We start from the raw sequence: 21281 nt of genomic DNA on the forward strand, positions 1-21281 counted from the left end.
TAAAATATATTTTGGAAAGATATCAGCGAAAGACGGCGTCATATTCCAATAAGGTGATTTTATTGTTAGGGAGCGTATAAAATGAAAACAAATTTGATCCAAACACTCAAGCGGTCCTGATATTAAATTGTTAATGAACAAAATAATTCGCAAAACTTTGCTTGAATGTTATTATAAAAATTAAGAAGTGTGAGGATCTTAATAATTCGTATAAATAAAAAATGGCGTATCATTGTTTGGTGGTATACCGATAAGGGTAGGAAAGCTTTAGGATCAAGTTTCTCCTCAAATGATTCCATCCGCTTTTCTGCTCAGATACTCGAGGGGAAATCAGCAGTTGGGGCATTAGTCGTATGACGAGATCATCTTAGACAAAGAAGAGGCGTCACTAAGCAAATACAAGACCAGCGCTGCGAGAAAGTTGTTTGTGAAAGACTCACGACTGTCCACAATCGCACACCTAACAACTCCCAAAAAAGGAATTAAAATAGCTGCCCAAGTTGAGTTGATTGTGATAGCCATACGAGACGTTTATCATCCTCGAAAATATTCAGAAGATGTAAATTCTTTGGTACCAGCGTGAAGTTCTTTCTTTGATTTGTTTCGTGAGCGGATGTGATGTGACTGAGTTGATAGAATAATTATTGGTGAATTCAGAGAGTTGTAGCCTCAGAAATGCGAGTTTGTCGTAACTTTGTTGTGTATATTTCCGCTGTAGATGTTGGGTTGTTAGGCCTTAGGAAAAAGTAGAAAAAACATTATTTTGGGTAGATTTTTTTATTCTCAACTTTTCATTATGCTCAATAGAATCTTCCCAGCGTTTCTCTAACTTTTTTAAGCCGTCGACAATGTATAATTTTGGAAGACCCTCAATGGGCATGTTTGTCGATGACCTCGTTCGACGGGAATCGTTTTCCGTCGAGCCATTTTTTTCAAGTTCAATCTGGTGAATACGTATAGTGGATGTTTTGTTAACTCAATTGAAATCCATAATTTTCAAAATCGAGTCTGCGCATTTGTGCACCCTTGAATTGTCTTGATGGAAGTGAAGTTTTCTCTTTGTCAAATGAAGATGGGTTTCTTGATTTATTCGCTCAAACGGTGCAAAAATGACACGTAAGACTTTCAATTTATCATTTGTGGTATTTGCAAGTATTAGATGTTAATGATTCCGCGTGCATACCAAAAAACCCGTAGCTATCCCTTTGTCGGCCGATGTCACCGTCTTCGCTTTCTTCGGAGGCAGATCATCACCTTCAGAAATCTACTGGTTCGGCTGTTCTTTTGTCTCTGAAGTGTAGTAGTGCATCCATGTTTCGTCCACATCCATGTGTTAACGCGGAAATTCGTCCGAATTGCGACGGAAAAGCGCCTAATAGACTCCGAATCGACCTCACGATTGCGTTTATTCTCCACCGTGAGCAAACTCACAGCAAGATGCAGAGATTTTTCGCGCCCAATTTTTCGTGCAAAATTGAAAACACTACCTTTTGATATGCCTGTGAACTCATCTATTACGTTTTGGTCTATTTAGGTATTAACCCTTTGAAATAGAAGTCTTTAATCACTGCACGAATTTCTATTTTACCATGTTTCTAAAGAAACAAAGGTTTGTTGCTTCAATCGACTATAAAAGTGAAATCACGTGGTGGGCATATCTGACGTTCTTACAGCAGTCTAGTGAGAGATGAGGTTTACTAAAAGCAAACCTTTTCCGGTACCATGAGCGCCTTATTTTCGATTTTATGGGGAATTATTGATTGATTTGTTCAATGTATCTTTTGCTATTAAAATACAAATTGTATCGTGTCACAGTGAACGAAATGTACTTAATACTTCATTGCAAAAAACTGGAAAGAGTTAAATTTACCTGTTGTGCCGAATTCTAAGGGCGAACGAAACCATCCCCTTCCTTGAATGATTCTTATAAGTTCAGTAAATGCGGTTGGAGAGCAGACCCTCACATTGATATTACGGTGCAATGTATCTGGTAAAGTTTTAACTTTTAAAAAGAAGGGATACCATCTTAATGACGTACAAGTATATCAATGTCGTAATGTCAATATTAGATTTTTATTATGCAAAAGTTTTCCCTTAGCATATACTTTATCCGACGTTTGGCCAGTGCATTATCTCAAAATGGGTAATACAGGGTTCCTCCGGAAAATAAGTGTACTGAGCTCAGGAAAAAAAAATTATTACACTTTTACATATCTTAAGCTAATATTCCTCAAAATAGGACCCTTGTAAGTCGATACACTTGTTCCAGCGGCGTTCCCATTCCTGGAACGCTCCCGCGAAGGCATCATCGGGAACCTCTCGAAGACACGTCGTCACGGCCTCTTTGACGGCGTCCAAAGTCCCGTATCGCGTTCCTTTCAAACTCCTCTTTATCTCCGGGAACAGAAAGAAGTCCGGTGGTGCCAAGTCCGGGCTGTAGGGCGGGTGCGGCAGCGTTGCCACGCCGTGCTTGGCCAAGAAGTCCGACACGACAAGCGCGGTGTGAGACGGCGCATTGTCGTGATGCAGCCGCCAGATGTTTTTGATCGCTGGCCGGACGCTGGCGACTCGTTTTTGCGAAGCCTGGCGAGCACTTGGACGTAAAATGCAGCATTTACAGTTTGTCGTTCAGGTACAAATTCGTAGTGGACGACTCCCCTTTTGTCAAAAAAGACAATGAGCATCGCCTTGATCCGAGATTTGCTCATGCGAGCTTTCTTTTGACGGGGTGATGATGGGGTGTGCCACTCCGCACTTTGTCTCTTCGACTCCTGGTCGTACTCAAAGATCCACGTCTCGTCACCCGAAACAACGTTCTCTAAAAAATGTGGATCATTTTTGCAGTGATCCGCAAGTTGTGTCGCGATTTCCAAACGATTGAGTCTTTGATCATCACTGAGCACTTTCGGCACCAACTTTGCACAAATTTTTCGCATCTGTAATTGCTCCCTGATAATCTTGTGAACTATTGTTTTTGGCACATTGCACTGCTATGCTATCATCCGAACACTAAGACGACGATCAGAGTTCAGTACATCGCGAACTTTTCGCACATTTTCGTCGGTGAGTGTCGTTGATGGGCGTCCAGGCCGTGGTTCGTCGTCGACCTCTTCTCTGCCCTCCACGAACATCTTGTGCCACCGAAAGATCATGCTCCTGGACATGGCTGACTCCCCGTAAGCCTGGTTAATCATACCGACAGTTTCGGTGGACGATTTCCCAAGCTTTACCACAAATTTGATGGAATAACGCTGCTCCAAAAACTTCGGCATCGCGTTCCGTGACGTGGGTCGAGCGTGGAGGTTCGCGTTAACAGAGCTCCTCACTACACCACAGCTCAGAGCCGACTGCCTTTTTCAGCGTCGCTTGCCAACATACCCCCCTCCAATCGCAGCCCGTCAGAGCGGTGCTGGGCGCGCCTGGAGCGGCGGGAAAAAATCAGTACACTTATTTTTCGGACGAACCCTGTATATGGTTTCGTATTGGTGAAACAGTACTTTCGATGTGACCTGAAGTGGCGTAGATATCCGCCTGCTGTTCAGTAAAATATTAACCTGTTAGATTTGAGCATTTTAGATATGGGTAGAAAGAAGGATGGAAAAAATTCGATAGGGTGGGAGATAGAAGGGGAAGTATTAGATTGTGTTCAATAGAGAACTTTGAGGATAAAAATTAATGGAAAAGATATAGGTAATTGGTGGGATGATGAGAGCAGACTAATAATGTTTGATTAGGAACCGGGAAGAGAAAAGCAAATCTCGGAGAACGTAAGTGGTGAACCTGATTATCCTCGGATTTGAAGAATAACCTAAAGAAGATGATAATTTTCTAGTGCTTAAAGTGTTTACGTTGCACAAAAGTGCTTTGGGACTAATGGCAGTGTATAAAAGGTAATTAAAAGCTTGCCACTAACAATTAAGCCTCTATAATTATTAATAATATCCATTTTGTGCTCTGCCGTACCGGATGACAGGGCACATATCTCGCTGCTTTTGTGGTTAAGAGGATCTCGAGAACGAGATTCCAACGATTTCACGAGTATGTTCTATTCTTTGAATAATTAGCACCCAATACTATATGCTAGATTCACTGGTCCATAGTTATGTTTTTCTCTATCGCGATTTCCTTTATCTCTGTAGCAATTATTAACGTGTTGCTGTTGGTACACTGGCGAACACGTTGGATCAGAAAATATCCGAAATCCATATACTTGTGGTTAAATTATTTTAAGGGCTCAAGAAATGGAAAATTAATTTGACATCTTGCAATAGAATGTTGGCAGTTTTACTGAACACTTAGTTGTCTCAAGTTGAAAATTTTCTTTGGTACGTGCTATAATTTCATGTAGGTCTTCAGCTCACGAAAACATGCTTTCTTGTTAGTTTCGTCTTTTTCTTTCAATTGCGTTTGTTTTTGTTTGGCACATCTACTTGAATTTCAATATAAAAAAACAATCCCGCCCCTGCGGACACAATTTAAGCACTTAGGGATTTTTTCAAACTTAAGAACTTTTCATCATCTCCTTTCAATATACCTTCCTTGTTCACGTTCGGTGGAAGTATCAGTATGCTTATAAATTCTTTCGGTCAGCAGACGAAAATAATTTCCGGGCGTGTAAATCATAAAGAGCCAGCGCTCGCAATGCTCGTGGAAAATCTGACCAGGCTTAGTCCATAAATATGCTACTATTTCTGGAAGACCTTATTTTGAATTGGATAAATAACGAAACGGCTAAGTCCTGATTTTATTTTGAAATCTACTAATATTAGGAGCAAGCTCTCCTTGTATTCTTGGTATGCCGGGGATCGGGTTTGTGCGGTGAATAGTAGGCTCGTTTCCACCTTAAGGGTTCTGGTTCGAATACCGGCATTGGCGGAATTTTTCAGGGGTATTCCGACTCCGAGATCGGGCGAAATGTGGAGGGCATTTCAATTGGAATACGCCGTCCATTGGATAGGAAGTTAAATTGTGAACCTCTTTGCGTCTTTCGTCCAGAGGAGGCCAATGCCGACGCCCGGTCCACCTCCATTCACTTGCAAATCTCATCTCCACCGAATGACCTGCATGTCCTCAAATGACCTCAGGTACCCTACTACAGCTACCCTATTAGGCAAGGTAATAGGTTCTTAAATTACCTATTGCCTTCCATAATTACTATTTATGATACTCTGGGAATTCAAATCAACTTCACTCGTTGGTATACAAAGCGCCACAACGGCTTCGTATATTCTATGGCAAATATAATTTTAGTACTCATCTTAGCAATACGTCTAAGGAAAATTCCCAAGGTTTTACGAAACCCTCAGCCCAGCGAAGCTGGAGACTTGACAGTCTATTTGCTTTAAAGAAAACTAAAATTGGACCTTTTAATGGGCAATAATTGTTGGCCTTGACTAATTTATTATTTCAGCTTGTGACTCTTTTTAACTGCCTTGCTTACTTGATTAAAAGGACAAATTGATATCCGCTTAAGTAATTGCATGCAAGTACGTTGACTGTCTGGTTTGCATTATCAGAAAATTTGCCAAACATATAGCGTGATCCGAGTGAAGTTCGTGTGGGATCATCTACGGAGAAATGTATTCAAGGCGTAGCCAATAAGTTTATATTAAGGTTGTCTTTATGTCCCTCACTGCTGACTCGCAAACAGAGCTTTCCCAAGAATGCATTCCTCTTAAAAAGGCATTCATTTACGAGCGTTATTTTATTTCTCAGCTTCCCTTATCTCCGCGGAGACATGGTCGAAACCACAGCGGTGTTAGCCACAACATCCTAATTTGCGAACTTAATGTGGCGACACTAATGCATCGTTTAAACTTATAAAGATAGATAGTTGAGAGGGTATAAGTTCACTATGAATGCCGTAGTAAATTGCTGGTAAACTGGCTTATACTTTCATTGGTTGTTTTACGCCGAAAGCATTGTGAAGCAATTAGTGAAGGATTCAGTGCCCAGCCAATTTCGCTCTTCAGTTTGTGTACGCGAATGAGATGTTTTTAAGGTTTTCTCCATACTTACGATGCACTTGAAATAAAGTCATGGACAATCGGAAAGGTCGTCGTGAAACGGAAGAGAGAAAAGAAAGTGCAAGTCGGAGGCTGAGGTGAGATTATTAGTTAAAATGTAAGTAATCTGTTATTTACAAGATACCCGGTGGCATATTCGTTCTATTAGAAACCTGTTAAACGACTGCTAATTACAAAATATAATAGAAAATGACCTTCAGATTGGCGTGATTACGTGTTTTTCATTTGAATACTCAAGGACCGCCGTCAAATTGCATTCCGATGACTTAAAATGAAAACATACATCGATAAGTGTACGTGAAGTGATAATTCATTTCATCAAACATATTGACGAATCGGCATTGTTAGACGATAACGGAATGATAAAATTACTCTGATCAGAAATGTCCCGGGGTCTAAGTTCCTGCAAATTATTAGGAACATGGGGCCCTATGTTAAGGATATAGGATTACCAGGTGATTGTGGTAGTTGCCAAGTGATAACCACGTGTGGATCGAAATGCACGCCATTCTGGCACAGTGGACTCAGGGGGCAAGTATCTTTTTTCGAGTAAGCATCAGCCATTCTCTCTGGCCTAGTTGTATGGATGCACAATAATATTTGACCTCAATCACCTACTGCCGCACGTTCAACCCGTTCCTCTGTCCACTCCGTTGCATTATGAGTAAATATTTACGTCTTTCATTTTACGTAAACATATAGAATTCTTTTCTTGTTAAAAAAATTATCTTCTAAGGCAAAGTAACCCGGAAATGATGAATGAATCTTAATCAAATGAGTTCTGCCCATGTTACATCGTGAACATTATATTTTCCTGATAACAGGGCGGCCGCTTGATTCAACGGGATAAGTTTAAGTGATGCTAGAATTGTAAGTAATGTGGCGGCTCGGTTAGTTGTTCAGCTTGGTGATCAACAAACACATAGTAACTAAAGAGGCAATTGTACATCGATGCCATAATTAAACAAAAAATTGCACTAAAAACCTCGCCTAAGAAGGCGGTGACAAAGGAAGAGTTCGTGTTACATTTTAAGTAACTACTTACGCTGGACGTAAACGTTAGTGAGTGTACGATATTGGTTATAAATGTTTCAGCTGTGGCAATGCGTTGGATTTAATTGTTTACATATTGCTTGTATAGGCCCTAAAGAGACGATTGCCGTTGATTTTCAGTGGAAAACCTTTCGTTAAGGAAAAATTCGACAATTTTAAAGAAAATTCTTCACAAAATTAATTTTAATGTGGCATTATAATTATCTGTTGGACGCAATTTCACCTTTCATGGTTCTTTCCAATTCTTCAACTTGAAAAATCTGTTATATTCGTTAAATTTAAATTATATTGTTTGGTTTCACTAGGCAAAGCCAACCAAACAAAGGACTCAACGGTTTAATAGGCCACGGTGAGCTCACCTTTTACTGACTTATTCGGTTTGATAGATATGGGCAGATTTCACCTCCTACAAAGCCCCATGACGTGTGATATGTTCACGTGTGCAGTGAGAGCAATTCTTCACCTCTGCAGCTTGCGGTTTACCAGGTCTAGAGCTTGGGGTTTGCCAATGCCCGCAGGCATCGGGTTTTGGACCAGGAACCCTGTGCATAGTACCTCAACCCCCATCTATCTAGGATCCCAAGCCGCTTGCTGCGAAGACTATATTTTATTTAGAAAAGGTTTAACCATGGAGTTAGGTCTGTAAAACTTTGTTCTGATTAACTTAGTCATCATCATCAGTATTTCAATCCTAAGAATGGGTTACTGCAGCCCTCCATTCTTCCCTATTTAGTGCTCATTCCCTCACTCTCTGATAGGTCCCTGCTTTACGTCCTTAATTTGTCCTATGTACTTGTCTCTTGGCCTTCCTCGCGGGATCTTTCCTTCAATTTTTCCTTCTATTATGTTTCTAACTAATCCATTGTGCCTCTAGGTATGTCCAATCCATCTATTTGTTATTTTCCGTAGAGCTCTTTATATGGTCCTTTCCTCCTCTCCTCTTCTGTGTAATTCATCGTTCCTCTCTTTGTCTGTCCATTTAATCTTCCATTCTCCTCCAGCACCATGTTTAAAATTCTTCTATTCTTCGTTGGTGCACTTTTCCAATATACCATGCGTCCGATCCATAGGGTGCCAAGCTCCACACGAAAGTTTCGACGAACTGCTTCCTTGTTTGCAATCGTATGTTCTTTGAACATAGTAGTTGCCTCTCCTCATTGAACGCCTTCTTTGCTTGGCCTATTCTTCGCTTTAGTCGATCGAGCTTCTTCCATCCTAAGTGATACTGCTGCCCAAGTAGATGAAGGATTCCACTAGCTGATAAACTTAGTAGCGTATCCAAAACATCAGAGAAGCTAGGTTGGGAATCACTTACGGAGCGAAGGTTAAATTACAGATTAAATCTCTTGCATAAATTGGAAGGACACCTCTTTAGCGGTGATGTTGCAAATGTATTATTACCCCCATACTTAGTATACCATATTCTTCCGGTGGAGAGATTGTCAATAAAATGAATTAGATTTAAGATTTCGTTTTTTCCACGAATAATAAGGGATCAGAATAACATTGTCCGACCGTGTTAGGGTCATATTCGGGTCAAAATTTGTCTGATGTGTATTCACCCCTTGCCTCACACCCTAGCGGTGGCTTACGGAATACTAAAATATCTACATATGTATGTGGATACGTCGGGCAATAAAAGGGATCAACTACCAGGTGGCAGCTGGTCGTGCCTACCGTTTAAGTATACGAGCTTGCATATAAGTTGAAGTATATATGCATATACTTATGAGATACAGGGTAGTTGGTAGTTTCAAGTGTTTATTAAATGATTACGCCTCATTCACATTTGGATGGCTTTTACCCCTCTGATATTTTCATTTTATTGAATACCTATATTGGATGCTCTTGAGGAAATGTTTTATATCCAGACTATTATTTGTTAAGCATTTCGGCACCACATCAAATTCATAAATCAGATTTGGTGTCAGTGTCTAACTTACTTACGGTTAATTTCATGTTAATTTACGCGTAAGCTAATTTACCATTCCTCAAAAATCCGTTTCAGAAGTGTTTTCTGTTGCGTCTTAATGGTTGACGTTTTTTGCTATTTGAAGCGAAAGGTTCTGCGTAGGTATTGAGAGTGCGAGGTGAATATTTGCGATATTTTTAAAAATGTGAAAGGACCTCTCATGTTAAAGTGGCGAGCTCGTGACCCCGAAGAATCTATCTGAATCCGTTACATATCTGCGTAATGAATGAGGGTAGCAAGGGGCATAATTGGTCAGGTTAACCTTTACGTTTTAGGCCTCTGGGCTAAATAATTTTAAGTAAATGGAGCTAAAAATTCTGTTATTTCTCAACGGCTTAGTTCCCTTAATGCTGAATTCGACTAAAGGCAGCAGCTGCTGTGATAATTCTGTAACAACTTCCTTTTACGTCCATTGACGTCTTTGAATTTCTGACTAGTTTGTGGTGAATTGGGATAAAAAGCGCAGCGCTAAGGGAAAAAAATCCGGTCTCGGTCGCGGCCTTTAGATTGCGTGGGAAATATTCGGAGAGTTTACCCATGTCCGCATTAGTGGAACCTACAAGCGTCTTGAGTTCTCGCAACTTTTTTCAAAATAGTTGAGCTCAGAGAGTGACTTCCTCTGGCCAAGTTATCCTTCCTGCTTGCCCAGACTCAACGCTTCCGTGATATTCCTCTCGCTCGTTCCAAACGTCGCGCGTTATCGTTTGTGTGATAAGGAACCCCCCGCAGCCATAAATAATGCCCATTGGGAGAAATGCGCGCAGTTGCTGAAATGAGCTCCGCATACGTTTCATTCCCCGGAGCGATTCGGGGTTTCCAAGGTGGAATGTGCGAACTGTGTACCTCATGCTATTTCCAATAAGATATGATAAGTGAGGTCGTGCTGTGCAAGAAGTAATCTAGTGGCAACTTAAAAGCTGGCATTTAAGGAGACAAATTTACCACACCTGTCGGATATCGGCTTACTCGTTTGTTCGATGGTGACGTTACAAAGAGATATTTCTATGAGGCTTCGGTGCCAGTAAAAGCACACCCCCGGGAAAAACCCTGTTTTGTCGTATGTTGTTTTAGTTGCATTTATGGTGGCATGTTGACTCTTCAAAAATAACTCCAAACTCCATGCGTCTTCTCCATTTGGTAAATGTTCTGTGTTAATGAAAATGACGCGAGATTCAGTATGATAAATAAAATAAATAGAAACATAGTATTTTCAAATTTTCAGCAATTTTCGTTACTCAATCTCGCAGATAGGAGTATTCGTCATTCAATTATTATGTATGGGGCTTAAAAAAAAGAAAACTCAATTGTGAATCTGAATAAAGATGAAGGCGTATTCAGTTCAATTGGAATTCATTGTTTAGTGTTTTTTAAAAAAGCAACTGCGCTCACCATGCATATCTTCCATAGGATGGTTCATATTTTTGTCCTTCTATTGGTAATTGTCTGCAAATGAGAATTAACGAATGTGTACCGTGGCTTGCGTGACGTTGTCGATATAGTGTGTATGCATTTAAGCGATTGTAGGCACATAGATCATTTGGATAATTCTGATCCTTACCGGACCAATTAAGTGGGGTAGAGGAAGGAAGGGAATAGGTTTTCTGGACAGCGTGAAGGTAGCCAGAAATAACGAACAGAATAAAAAAAGTAACAACGTATGGCAAAGGAAGATGAAGTTCTCGCAATAATTTCGCTAGTTTTTAACCACGTTTACAATATGCTGCTAGCACATGTGATCTACATGAAGTTAAATTGATTGCCCAATGAGATTGCGTGCAGCTTAGAGAAGCTCGGTTTTAAAAAGGTCTTTGTGATAAACTAAGTAGAGTATAGTATATTAAGATTATAAGAGGAAGTAGAATGGGAATCACTCGCGGAGCGAAGATTCAATTGCAGAAAAAATCTCTTGCATTAATTGTGAGCCGGTATCTTTAGCGGTGATGTTGAAAATGTATTATTTGTGACGCGGTATTTAATTCATAGATAAATTTTCCCCGATACCGCGAGACAAGGGAGGCCGCGACTCTACTTGTTTTGAGGGCGCCAGGCTAGCCGCATGGCTAGCCGCAGAGTCACGCCGCTGGCTGTCACCTGGCCCATCACACTCCTCGTCCCAGGGGAGGGCTCGCTCACCTTTTATGTGCCCCGGGGTGGGCAGCGGCTCTTCAGCTGAAATCACGAGGGACGCTAGGAGGCGCATAAAAATGGACTACGACGAGTAAACTTCACAAGAACTATTTATTATCACAAGAAAAGGTGTGGGCGCTCCCAAGCAAACATGACGCGCCGTGCCGACGCCTGCTGGGCCACGATGTTGGGTGGCCGCTCGGCTGCAGCCGAAGATGGCCGCCTCGCTGTCGACTGCTGGCTCCCGATGTTCCGGTCGGGGCCTGCGGGGGGCCCACACGGCGAGGTCGGTTGCTGGCACGCGCACCCCCGGTGTTCGCAGGCTGTCGGTGACTCGACGATGATAGCACACGACCTTCTCTCTCGGGCATCCCACAACGAACTCTCCTTACCACGTGTTGGCCGGCACTCTCCGCGCGCGGCGCGCCCCGCTCTTCTTTTTTTCTTACATACATTGTCGGCGCCCACAAATAGCGCCCCGCCGTTCTACGGCTCGCGAGAGGGGCGCGCGTATTCGAACTGGGCAAGTGACGCTGCGCCAAGCACAACGTCACATATTAGCCCCATATTACTTAGGAAGGAGGGATCATTTAAATAAAATAAGAGAGATTTAAACGTAGAACGGAAGGGTTTAAGGTGTCATTTTTACCACGAACGTTAAGGGACCAGAATACTAACATTATCAGACTGCGCTAAGGGGGAAAAGCATTTTCCTTTGTTCATTCTCAGTAGACAGTGGAGGATGCACCTGCAGTTATTATGTTCTACATAATTTTAATTATTTTGCAGAATATATCTCACCTAAAAATTAAAAAAAAAATAATTATTGATTTTCCATGTATGGTATTGAATCATCCCCGCCAGATACCCAAGTGGTGGCTTGAAGGGTATCATAAAGGAATAGAAACAGGAAATAAATTAATTTTTTTCTGGAATCCTCCTAAACCTACCCATACGAGGGTTGCTCTTTATATTTTCAGCCTAATAATGAAAAGAAAGTTATTATTGATAATGGCTTTTTGTAAATATTTTCAATAACAATGGCTTTTTTTGGAATGATAGTCAATACACTTTTGCGTGCGCTCGAAACTATTTTCGTAGCACTTTTTCCACTCCGATTGAGGTACCTCTCAAAACATGGTTTTTTAATGCATCAACGGCTTCTTCGGGCGCCGAAAAACGTACGCCTCGCAATTTTTCTTGATAAACGGGAATAAAAAGAAGTCATTTGGTGCTAAATCAGGGCTGTACGGAGGATGACCCATCAATTCGACTTTTTGGCCAGTCAAATGGGTAGTTTTTTTAGCCGATCTGTGAGAGCGTGCATTGTCATAATGAAGAATGATCCTTCGTTGCCGCTTCTTTTTCCGCATTTCACCAAGCACTTCTGGCAGACAAATGCTCGTATAACATTCAGAATTCACGGTTCTTAGTTGCTCAAACGGTACGGTTGCCACATGCCCAGTAATTCTGAAGAAACAGGCGTTCATTTGCTTCGATGTGCTTAGTGCACGAATCACTCTTGTCGCATGTGACTCGTCTTGGAATACCCATACACTAGATTGCTGTTTTGTTTCGGTCTCATACGCATAGATCCAAGGTTATTTACCTGCTTAGATGTTGTGCACAGCTCTTGATGCACCGCGATTGTATTTATTCGCACCAATTGACACGAGCATCTTTTTGAGCTTTTGTCAAATTATGCGGGATCCAACGCGGACACATTTTTTCACGGCTAAATGTTAATGCAATATCTTATTGATGCTCGTCATACTAATCCCCAAGGGTGCCTTACGATAAGTCACACGACGATCTTCATTAACTAGTTCTTGCACAGCATCAATGTGTTCTGGCACAACAACTGAATTTGGACGACCTTCTCGACTTTCGTCGCAGAGCGAACGGCGGCCATAATGGAATCCGTAATACCAGCGTTTCTCAGTGGCAAAGGACGGGGCTTCATCGTCAAAAGTGGAAGTAAGTTGATCGAAACACTTGATAATCCACGTTGAAAATTGTAAAAAATCATCTCACGAAAGTGCTATCGATTTAACTCCATTTTTTCGCTGAGAAAACATTTCCGAGTCTTTGTAAACACCACAAGTTATGATCGAACGGCAAAATGTTCTGAAGAAAGTTAGCGTTAAAAGGGTCAAACTGTCAGATGGCGCCTAAAGCACTTAGTGGTGTCAAGGCTCAAAATATAAATAGCCACCTTTGTAAATAGGTAGCATGCCTTGAATGATCAGGCAAATAAGGGAGGCGGAAAAGACGTGTAGTAGTTCGGAAAACTGGATAAGTCTTGCCATAAGCCGATACGCTACCCATAGTTCTGGAAAGTGTAGCTAAACGATTTAGGAGTTTTTCTCAATGGCGGGCAGAAATGCTTAGCAGTGCCGTAGTAACGTACTGAAGTTGACTGAACAAGATTACCATTCGTCCTTGAATCCTTATAAATCTGAAATGGTAAAATATTGAAAACATTCTGGATAAAACCTGAAATTGAGCGGTAGAAACTGGAATTTTAGTTAGTAAATGTTATTTTACTGGAAAATAGGTAGTGGGCAAATGAAGGGAAATTTTAAGTAATCAAATTATCCATTTGAATTCAATGAGAAAGACTAACCATGGATTTTTTTAAACTAGCTTGTTTTCAATGTGTTTTGTATTCTGCACGAAGGTAAAGAATGGTGCGTCAAATCTGTGTAGTTTGAAGGAACATACGTGCAGTTAATCGTGCTAATCAAGTGTGACGCTATGAAAGGTCTGTCTACTTACTGCTGCCCTACAACCGTGCTGCAAACATTAAGTCCTTGCTTCTTTGAATGATTGTTAAATACTCGGTAAAAGAAATTATTTCTTTGCCCAACACTTCCCTAAGTGTATACTAATTATCTCGTATATTATCACTTGTTAATATTACTTGAATGCTAGCAATAATGATACGCGGAAAGGTGTAATGGTACGGCCAACATACATTTAGATAATCTAAAAAGCCAAAGACTCTTGTACAGGGATCCAATACTGTAAACGATGTAATATCTCTACTTTAAGCGGGATTTTTATTTGGGTGACACATCAGATTTTGAATGCTAATTTTATAAATTCATTATCTATGCATGAGTGTGAATGCTCAAGTGGTAAATGCTGTAATATTTTTGCCCATGTAAATTTAGCATTGTCCGTTGGGGTGCGAGGTAGTAAAAATGGTAGCGCAAAACTTTAAAAAACGGATTGTTATTCATGAAAACCCGGAAAGCGCCTGGAATGAGAAACCGTCTAATATCTGGCCACCCTTTTAAAGTTGTGTTCTTCGCATTGAGGATGGCATGGAAGGAAGAATTCCAAGTTGGCAGCAGGAGGTGCATACGATTCCGATGAGGGAATAGAAAAGAATGAAGTTTTTGACGACATGCTCCGGCGGCGGATTTTCCCACCCAATGGAATGTTTGCGCAGGTGCAAAAAATCCGAAAGGAATTGCATTTCACAAGTAGGAAGAGCAAGAAACCAGTATTCAGCAACTTTCCCAAACATCGCTGGACTTCTCACTTAGACCACTGAGTAGTTTTTACCCTCCTCCTATCAGTGAATAATTTATTAATCACTTGCCATCACTTACCTCGTATCCCTCGATGCCCTGTCTATCAGAAGGCATCGAATTGTTGTGTTACTTAAGAAAGTTGGCCGATGACCCTTTTCTTTCCGTAGTTTTGAAGTATTTTTTGGGAAAATAGTAAGATTCCAATTTGTTCTCATATTTAATTATTTACAATTTATTCATTCCTAAATCATTTGTTTTAGTCGTGGTAAGAGAATTTTTTAAATTATTTTCTTTGCATCTTCATTCGTACGGTCATCTTTTTATTCCACTTTTTAATGGTGGCAGTTTTCCTTCAGGAATAACTTCGAAAATAACTAAAGCTCATATGTTGTTGTTATTTATACTTGTTGTAAGTTTATTTGGGTACGCGGGTAATAAGTATCAATTCAAATAATTTCGGTTCGATGCATCAGAGAGACTCCAGCATCTAGCCTTGTTGTTTTTAAGTCCAGCCTAAATTAAATTAGTTCAGTTAATTTTACGAACTTAGAAATGAAAAACTATGGTTAAATTTTAGCAATTTCACTACTTCCTTTCGTTAGTTACGTTGAAGGTAATCCTTTGGGTATTGGTGAATTGACTTAGATTCTGGGTTCAGCTGCCGAAAGGCTTCGTTACTAGAATTGTCGGGAGCTGCGGCGTTTTTCCCCTGTATTTTCAATCGGCAATTTAGTAGATTTTATTGGTGGAAGTGTTTTGTAACATTTTTTAACGCTTCCATCGTTCATTAATGACCGCTATGAAGTAGTCCATGGTCAACGTCATAAAGAATCGGACCTCTTTGATGAAGTTACAAGTCTTCTATTTTCATTAGAGCCTGGTTGCCCGGGTGTTTTTGTTCCCGAGTCGGGGTGGGGTTCGGGTTTGATGCCCGCAGATAACTGCTTATAGATGACATTACATTACCTTCTTTTGCTACGAACGGGAGGTGAAGTGCACCATCCGTCGAATGGGCCAATGGAGATAGTTTATCTAATTCCTATTTTGTGCCGATGAATAAGCAAATTCGAATACTGGGAATACATTCAACAGAGGCGCGGGATTCACAATCGCAACTACTGCATATAATTGTCGTATTCCATACCGTTTTTGGAGGATCTGCTAATGTATTTCCTAGGGATCCCCATAGGAATTTATCGCTCCTGAAACTCGCTTCTTCAATGTGTGCAGTATTTGTAATGCATATTAATGGTGTGCTCTTTTTCATTATGGTGTCTTTAAGGGAGAGAGATACTCAAGCTGAAGGTTTTGAAGAGGCAAAGAATGAAAGGGTAAAGCTCACACAATCCGAAACAGTCATAAGGCTACAGCTATAAAATGCTGTTTTGGGCTACTTGTTCGTAGGTACGGATTTTTTCTTTAAAATTCATTGTGTATTGATTCTTACCGGTTTTATTATTTCTCCATTGGTAAGCTTATTCTGGGACCTTCATCCTCTTTTTTGTATTTTAGATAAGTATTGATGCTTCTTCTATGCTTTATGAACTGTGAGCAACATTTGAGTCGGAGTGGCTGGAATTCACGTTCAGTATGCACTTATTTCTTTGGTAAATGCGAAAGACTACCTAAGTGTATTGCCTAGTGACTGAGATTATGACAAAAGCGCAATTTAAGAGTCTTATCCATATCTTGTCAAACAAATTTGAGTACCACTTATTGTTCGACGAACGATACCTAATGCCGTTATTTTTTGTCAGCCAAGTGGAATGATAACCTCTTTCAGTTCTGACATCTTGTGAGTAATGCTAACTAATCAGATTTTTCTGCGAATCGAACACGTAGTAAAAGATAACTGCTTCCCAACGTTACTCAGTTATTGGCTCAGTAATTCTTCATGACTTTTAAACTAGAAGATCCGCGGCATCATAATGTTCATTTGTTACTCTTGGTAATTATCTTCGCGATCTGTCATATCTGTTAAATCGTCGTGAATTGGTTGAGCTATTTTGCGCCGTGAGTTCAGTTGGAACATTCAATTCGAACCCTAAGTCAAGTACAGGGCTCTAGTTTGATGAAAACAGCGAGGTTTGTGATCACCTTATCCTCCCCGTCCAGGGCTTCTCACTCCCCCGTTCCTTCGTGCACCCTCTATGCATTCACCCCTTGCACACGAAGTCCACTCATACCGTCTGGGGAGGGAGGGGTACGGAACCAGATGGTGTGGGTGCTTCTGGCTGCCTTCTCCTTTCTCCCGTTTTCCCCCTTCCCCCCCTCCCACCGCATTGCATCTTCCTGACCTTCAGGTGTTGGAGGGGTGGAAGAGAGCGAAATAGGGGAAGGTTAAAAAGAGGTGTTCGAAAGGGGGGGGTTTTCGCGGTTTGCGGAGAGGGGAAACGCTTGCAGAAAGTGACGTGGTCTCTCGTGTCGAAGGGGAAGTCGGGAGGGTGGGGAAGACCCCGTCAAGGAAAAAAGAGGGGACATCTGTGAGATTCCACGCATTGTGGGTGTGGCGGAGGGAGGGGAAGTAGGAGAGTGGGCCGCGTGGACGGCGGTGCGACTCGGTGACGTACTACTTTTCCGCTCTCCCACTCCCCATTCTTGCCCATAAACCCCCTTACTTCTCCTTCCCCTCCTCACGCGACGTCCTGTAAGAGGGAGGGAATGTTATCTCCGTTACAAAGATTCCACCTATCCGGCAAGACCGTGGAAACTCGACCGGCTTTTCGACAGAACATTAAAAAATACATGTATATAAATATATGTATATTGTTTTCGAGGAAGGTTCTAGCCGTCACGTGCGTGGCGTCGCCGCCAGTGCTGTAACAATGCGTGGCGCGCGCGAACGTTGAAGTCTCCCGTAGAGGAGAAAGGAAGGGGGAGTGTGTGTGCGCGGTTGGGCAGTTTTTGTTTTACTTCGTGAATGCCATGGAAGTTGGGGACGAGGAGTGCGAGGGTACAGCGACTGGGCAACGTGGTCGCCGATCCGGCGAAAGGCTGTCAGGATGCCCCACTGCCGAGGAGGAGGAAGAGAACGATTGTCTGGTCGGATACCTCGGGAAGGGCGTGGACGAAGTGAGTGAGTGGTGTGAATTTGATCGGCGAACGATGTCTTGTCCTCTTTGTGTTAACTATGTAGTCCGATGGCGATTGAAATTTCGACGTTCGATGTAAAGGGGCGGGTGTTTAGAGTCGTGTTCGTAAGAAGTGGATTTTTCCGTTTTGAACATCACTCCTTCAACTGATCTAATCGTGATATTGCAATTTGAACTGATTAGTGTGTGGATGCAAGCGACCCATTGGAAAAGCTTTAGAGTAATTAAGACTTGAGAAGTGAGAAGGGAATGCTTGCCTCAAGTGAAGTGAAGGCGTTGACGTCATTACATATCCACGTTATCTGTTGACAAGTTGATTTTGTCATAAATGTTCTCGGACATCATGAACGGATTAAAGACGTGAACTGAAGACGTAGTTGTGACTCATAAACCGGTTGAATTCAAGCGTTTATTGAGAAATTATAATCGTGATTGTCACTCACTGACGGTTGATGTCGACATTCGTGTTCTTCTCGAAGTTGAAAAATATCAGGCGGAGAGGGAAGGGGGTGGAAAAGATAGCGAAGGGAGCCGTTGCTTGCGGTGTGAACGACCTGTCATTTCGCTTCATTATTCCTCTTTGTTGGGAGAAGAGCGAATTTCACTCTCACAGTTTTGTATGCGGGCCTTGTTTTAACCGCGTCTTCCTCATGAATTGCACCTTGCGTGTTTGGCGGCTTCTAACCTGGACTCGTATCCAGTCCGTCCAGCGGTGGAGTGTGACTTTGAGAGCCAAGGATGTGGTCCGGCCTCTTCTAGCCGAAATCCCCACCCCGTTCAACTTTAAGAATTCTTTCATTAATTTGGCCTTGATAAAATTTTATCCATCATGATCTAGCAATTTATGTGATTGTCAATTATTGTTCAAGATATATCTATCAAGATACTTTAACTGAAAGGTTTTTGTACAAAAAGAATGATATTTCTTAAACTCTATTGTTAACAAATTGACCTTCAATACATAATTTGGATCTTGATTCTAGGTCTCCCTTATCTCACCCTAATTAGTTTTGTGAAATTTTTTTTGCTCTCACAAAAATGAAATACTTATTAATGACGACATTTATTTGAAGTCTTAGCTCCATATATTGAGCTTAAATATTGGCTATTGAAATATTCATTTGATGTAAATTTCATTATACTATGGAGGTAGGATGAGGTATAAAAGAGTTAATCTTTGATATAAGTTCTCAATAATAAGCAAGTGTTGTTCAGCAATGCCACAAAGGAGGGAAAGATTGATTTTTAAGATAAATATCTTTCATCGGTGATAACCTATTAAGCAAAGTAGTGGTAAGAAGAAGTAAATCAATATTTGCCATTTTCAATGGGTGCAGTACGTGGGTAATCCCAGAAGTACCCGACCCAACAAAGAAAACACAAAAATTTTGGAAAAAAATGTATTTATTTTTCAACATTATTTTGTTTCAGCTCAAAACTTTTCCCAGCAATGTTCAAAAATGTTGATACCCTTTTTATAATAAGAACTGTCTTGCTCCTCAAAATAGTTATTAACTGCCGACATCACTTCTTCACGGTTGGATAATCTTTGACCACTGAGCCATTTTTTCAAGTTTGCGAACAGAAAATAATTCAAGGGGGCTAAATCTGGCGAATAGGGTGCATGAGGTAGCAATTCAAACTGTAATTCATGAATTTTGGATTGCATTGCAATAATGGATTTGTGAGCTGTTGCATTGTCTTGATGGAACAACACTTTCTTCTTTGCCAAATGCGGCCGCTTTTGCCTGATTTCTTTGTTCGAATCCCCCTGCCACACACCCTTGCGGGGGCTTGCGGGGTACTAAGTAGATGTGGATGAAATGTTGCAATAATTTTGTATAATACTTGCAATTGATAGTTTTTCCTTTTTCACGATAGCCAATGATAGTTATCCCAAGTGCATCCTAAAAAACAAATGCCATGAGCTTGCCTTCAGATGAAATGATATTCACCTTCTTTTGAGCAGGTTTTCCCTTTTGAATCCATTATTTTGGTTGTTCTTTTGTCTCGGGTGTGAAGTAATGGACCCATGTTTCATCCATGGTTATGAAACTGTGCAAAAATTTTGCTTTGTTGCTTTGAAACTTTGCTAAACACTCAATTGAAACATCTTCATGACACTGGATTTGCTCGAGCGTGAGGAAACGCGGCACCCATCTTGCACACAGCTTTATCATGTCCAAATTTTCAGTTAAAATGCGATGTAATGCACTTTTTGAAATTCCTACTATGTCTGCTAGCTCACACACTTTCAGTCGACGATCATTCAGTATCACTTTGTGGTTTTTCTTCACTGTTTCTGGAGTCGTCACCTCATTTGGTCGACCAATGCAATGCTCGTCTTGACAGCTCATATGGCCTTGTTTAAAGTCTGCTACCCAATATTTTACTGTTGTAAACAAGCAAGTGGACTCACCCAGAGTAGAATCCAGTTCAGCTTTTTTATTTGTTGGGCTGAGGCCTTTCAAATAAAAAATTGTATCACATAGCGATGACCAATTTCCTCCATTTTCACAAATTCAGTGAAAACGTTCACTATTGATGGCTTCCAAACAAATACTAAACAATGTGGCATCTTCAAACTTGAAACATATACTACATAGATTGCATACATTTTAATGTAGTGATATTTTTCAAACAACTACTGCCGTCTCTAGGTCAGGCCGGGTGCTTATGCCCCCCCCTGTGTAGCTTTTATGAGAGAAGACTTCGGCTGGAAGACTTGGCTAGATCAGTTATAGGTCCTATTCCAGAATAGACATACATTATGTGAAGATGATAGCACTATTAGTTAGATCTCTTATGCAGTTAAGTTGGTTCTCGGGATCATGAACAAGAGGATGGAGAGCAGGGCAAATGATTACTTGAGGTATGATCAATTTGGGTTCAGGAAGGGGAGAGGCGAACTGAATATACCAAAGCAGTAATGAGGTCACTATTACAGAGGAACATAAAATACAGTCAGGTTGTATTTGTCTATTTCGTAGATTTTTAAAAGGTGTTTTATTGAGGGAATTAGTTAGAGTTAATGAATGTTTTGCAGAAAATAGGAGTAGATTAGAGGGATGGATACTCTTTGGCAACCTGTATTTTTCTCCGACTGCTCAGGTACGAGTGGCAGATGGAGGGTCCATATGGGCAGTGTTAGGAAGAGGAGTAAGACTGGGGTGTACATTATCAACCATGATTTTCAGTGTATATGTAATTAAATTGGTCGAATAGGTAAAAGAAGAACAGAAGATTGAAATGAATGTCAGTGTAAAATTCATGAAATCATTTGGTTTGCAGACGACCAAGCTTCTGTTTGTCATTCAGCCAAGGGGTTGCAAACATTGCTAAGGGCATTAGAAAGTCCAGTGTTCCTTCATCTATCCAAATATTCAACCTTCCATCACCAATCTAAATGCTCATCATCCATCTTTCCTACTTCCTTTTGGTGTCTCCTAAAAATCCATTCTCTTCCTCC

General features: G+C 41.0%; 1 protein-coding gene across 4 annotated transcripts in view; it reads left to right on the forward strand.

The window, feature by feature from the left end:
• LOC139692056 (leucine-rich repeat flightless-interacting protein 2) overlaps nt 1-21281 on the forward strand; it is a 55621-nt gene that overhangs the window by 9544 nt on the left and 24796 nt on the right. The window contains exon 1 of one of the 4 annotated variants that reach the window (XM_071590077.1): nt 17364-17792. The exons of 1 other annotated variant lie outside the window; for it this stretch is intronic. In XM_071590077.1, the coding sequence (XP_071446178.1) occupies nt 17646-17792 (147 nt within the window). In that variant the 5' untranslated portion in view covers nt 17364-17645. Of the gene's footprint in view, nt 1-17363; nt 17793-21281 lie in introns of those variants that run through there. 2 more of the 4 variants (XM_071590080.1, XM_071590078.1) reach the window with 2 other exon arrangements.

Source organism: Hetaerina americana, unplaced genomic scaffold (genome assembly GCF_022747635.1).
Source record: "Hetaerina americana unplaced genomic scaffold, ioHetAmer1.1.p SCAF_4, whole genome shotgun sequence".
Classification (NCBI taxonomy): domain Eukaryota; kingdom Metazoa; phylum Arthropoda; class Insecta; order Odonata; family Calopterygidae; genus Hetaerina; species Hetaerina americana.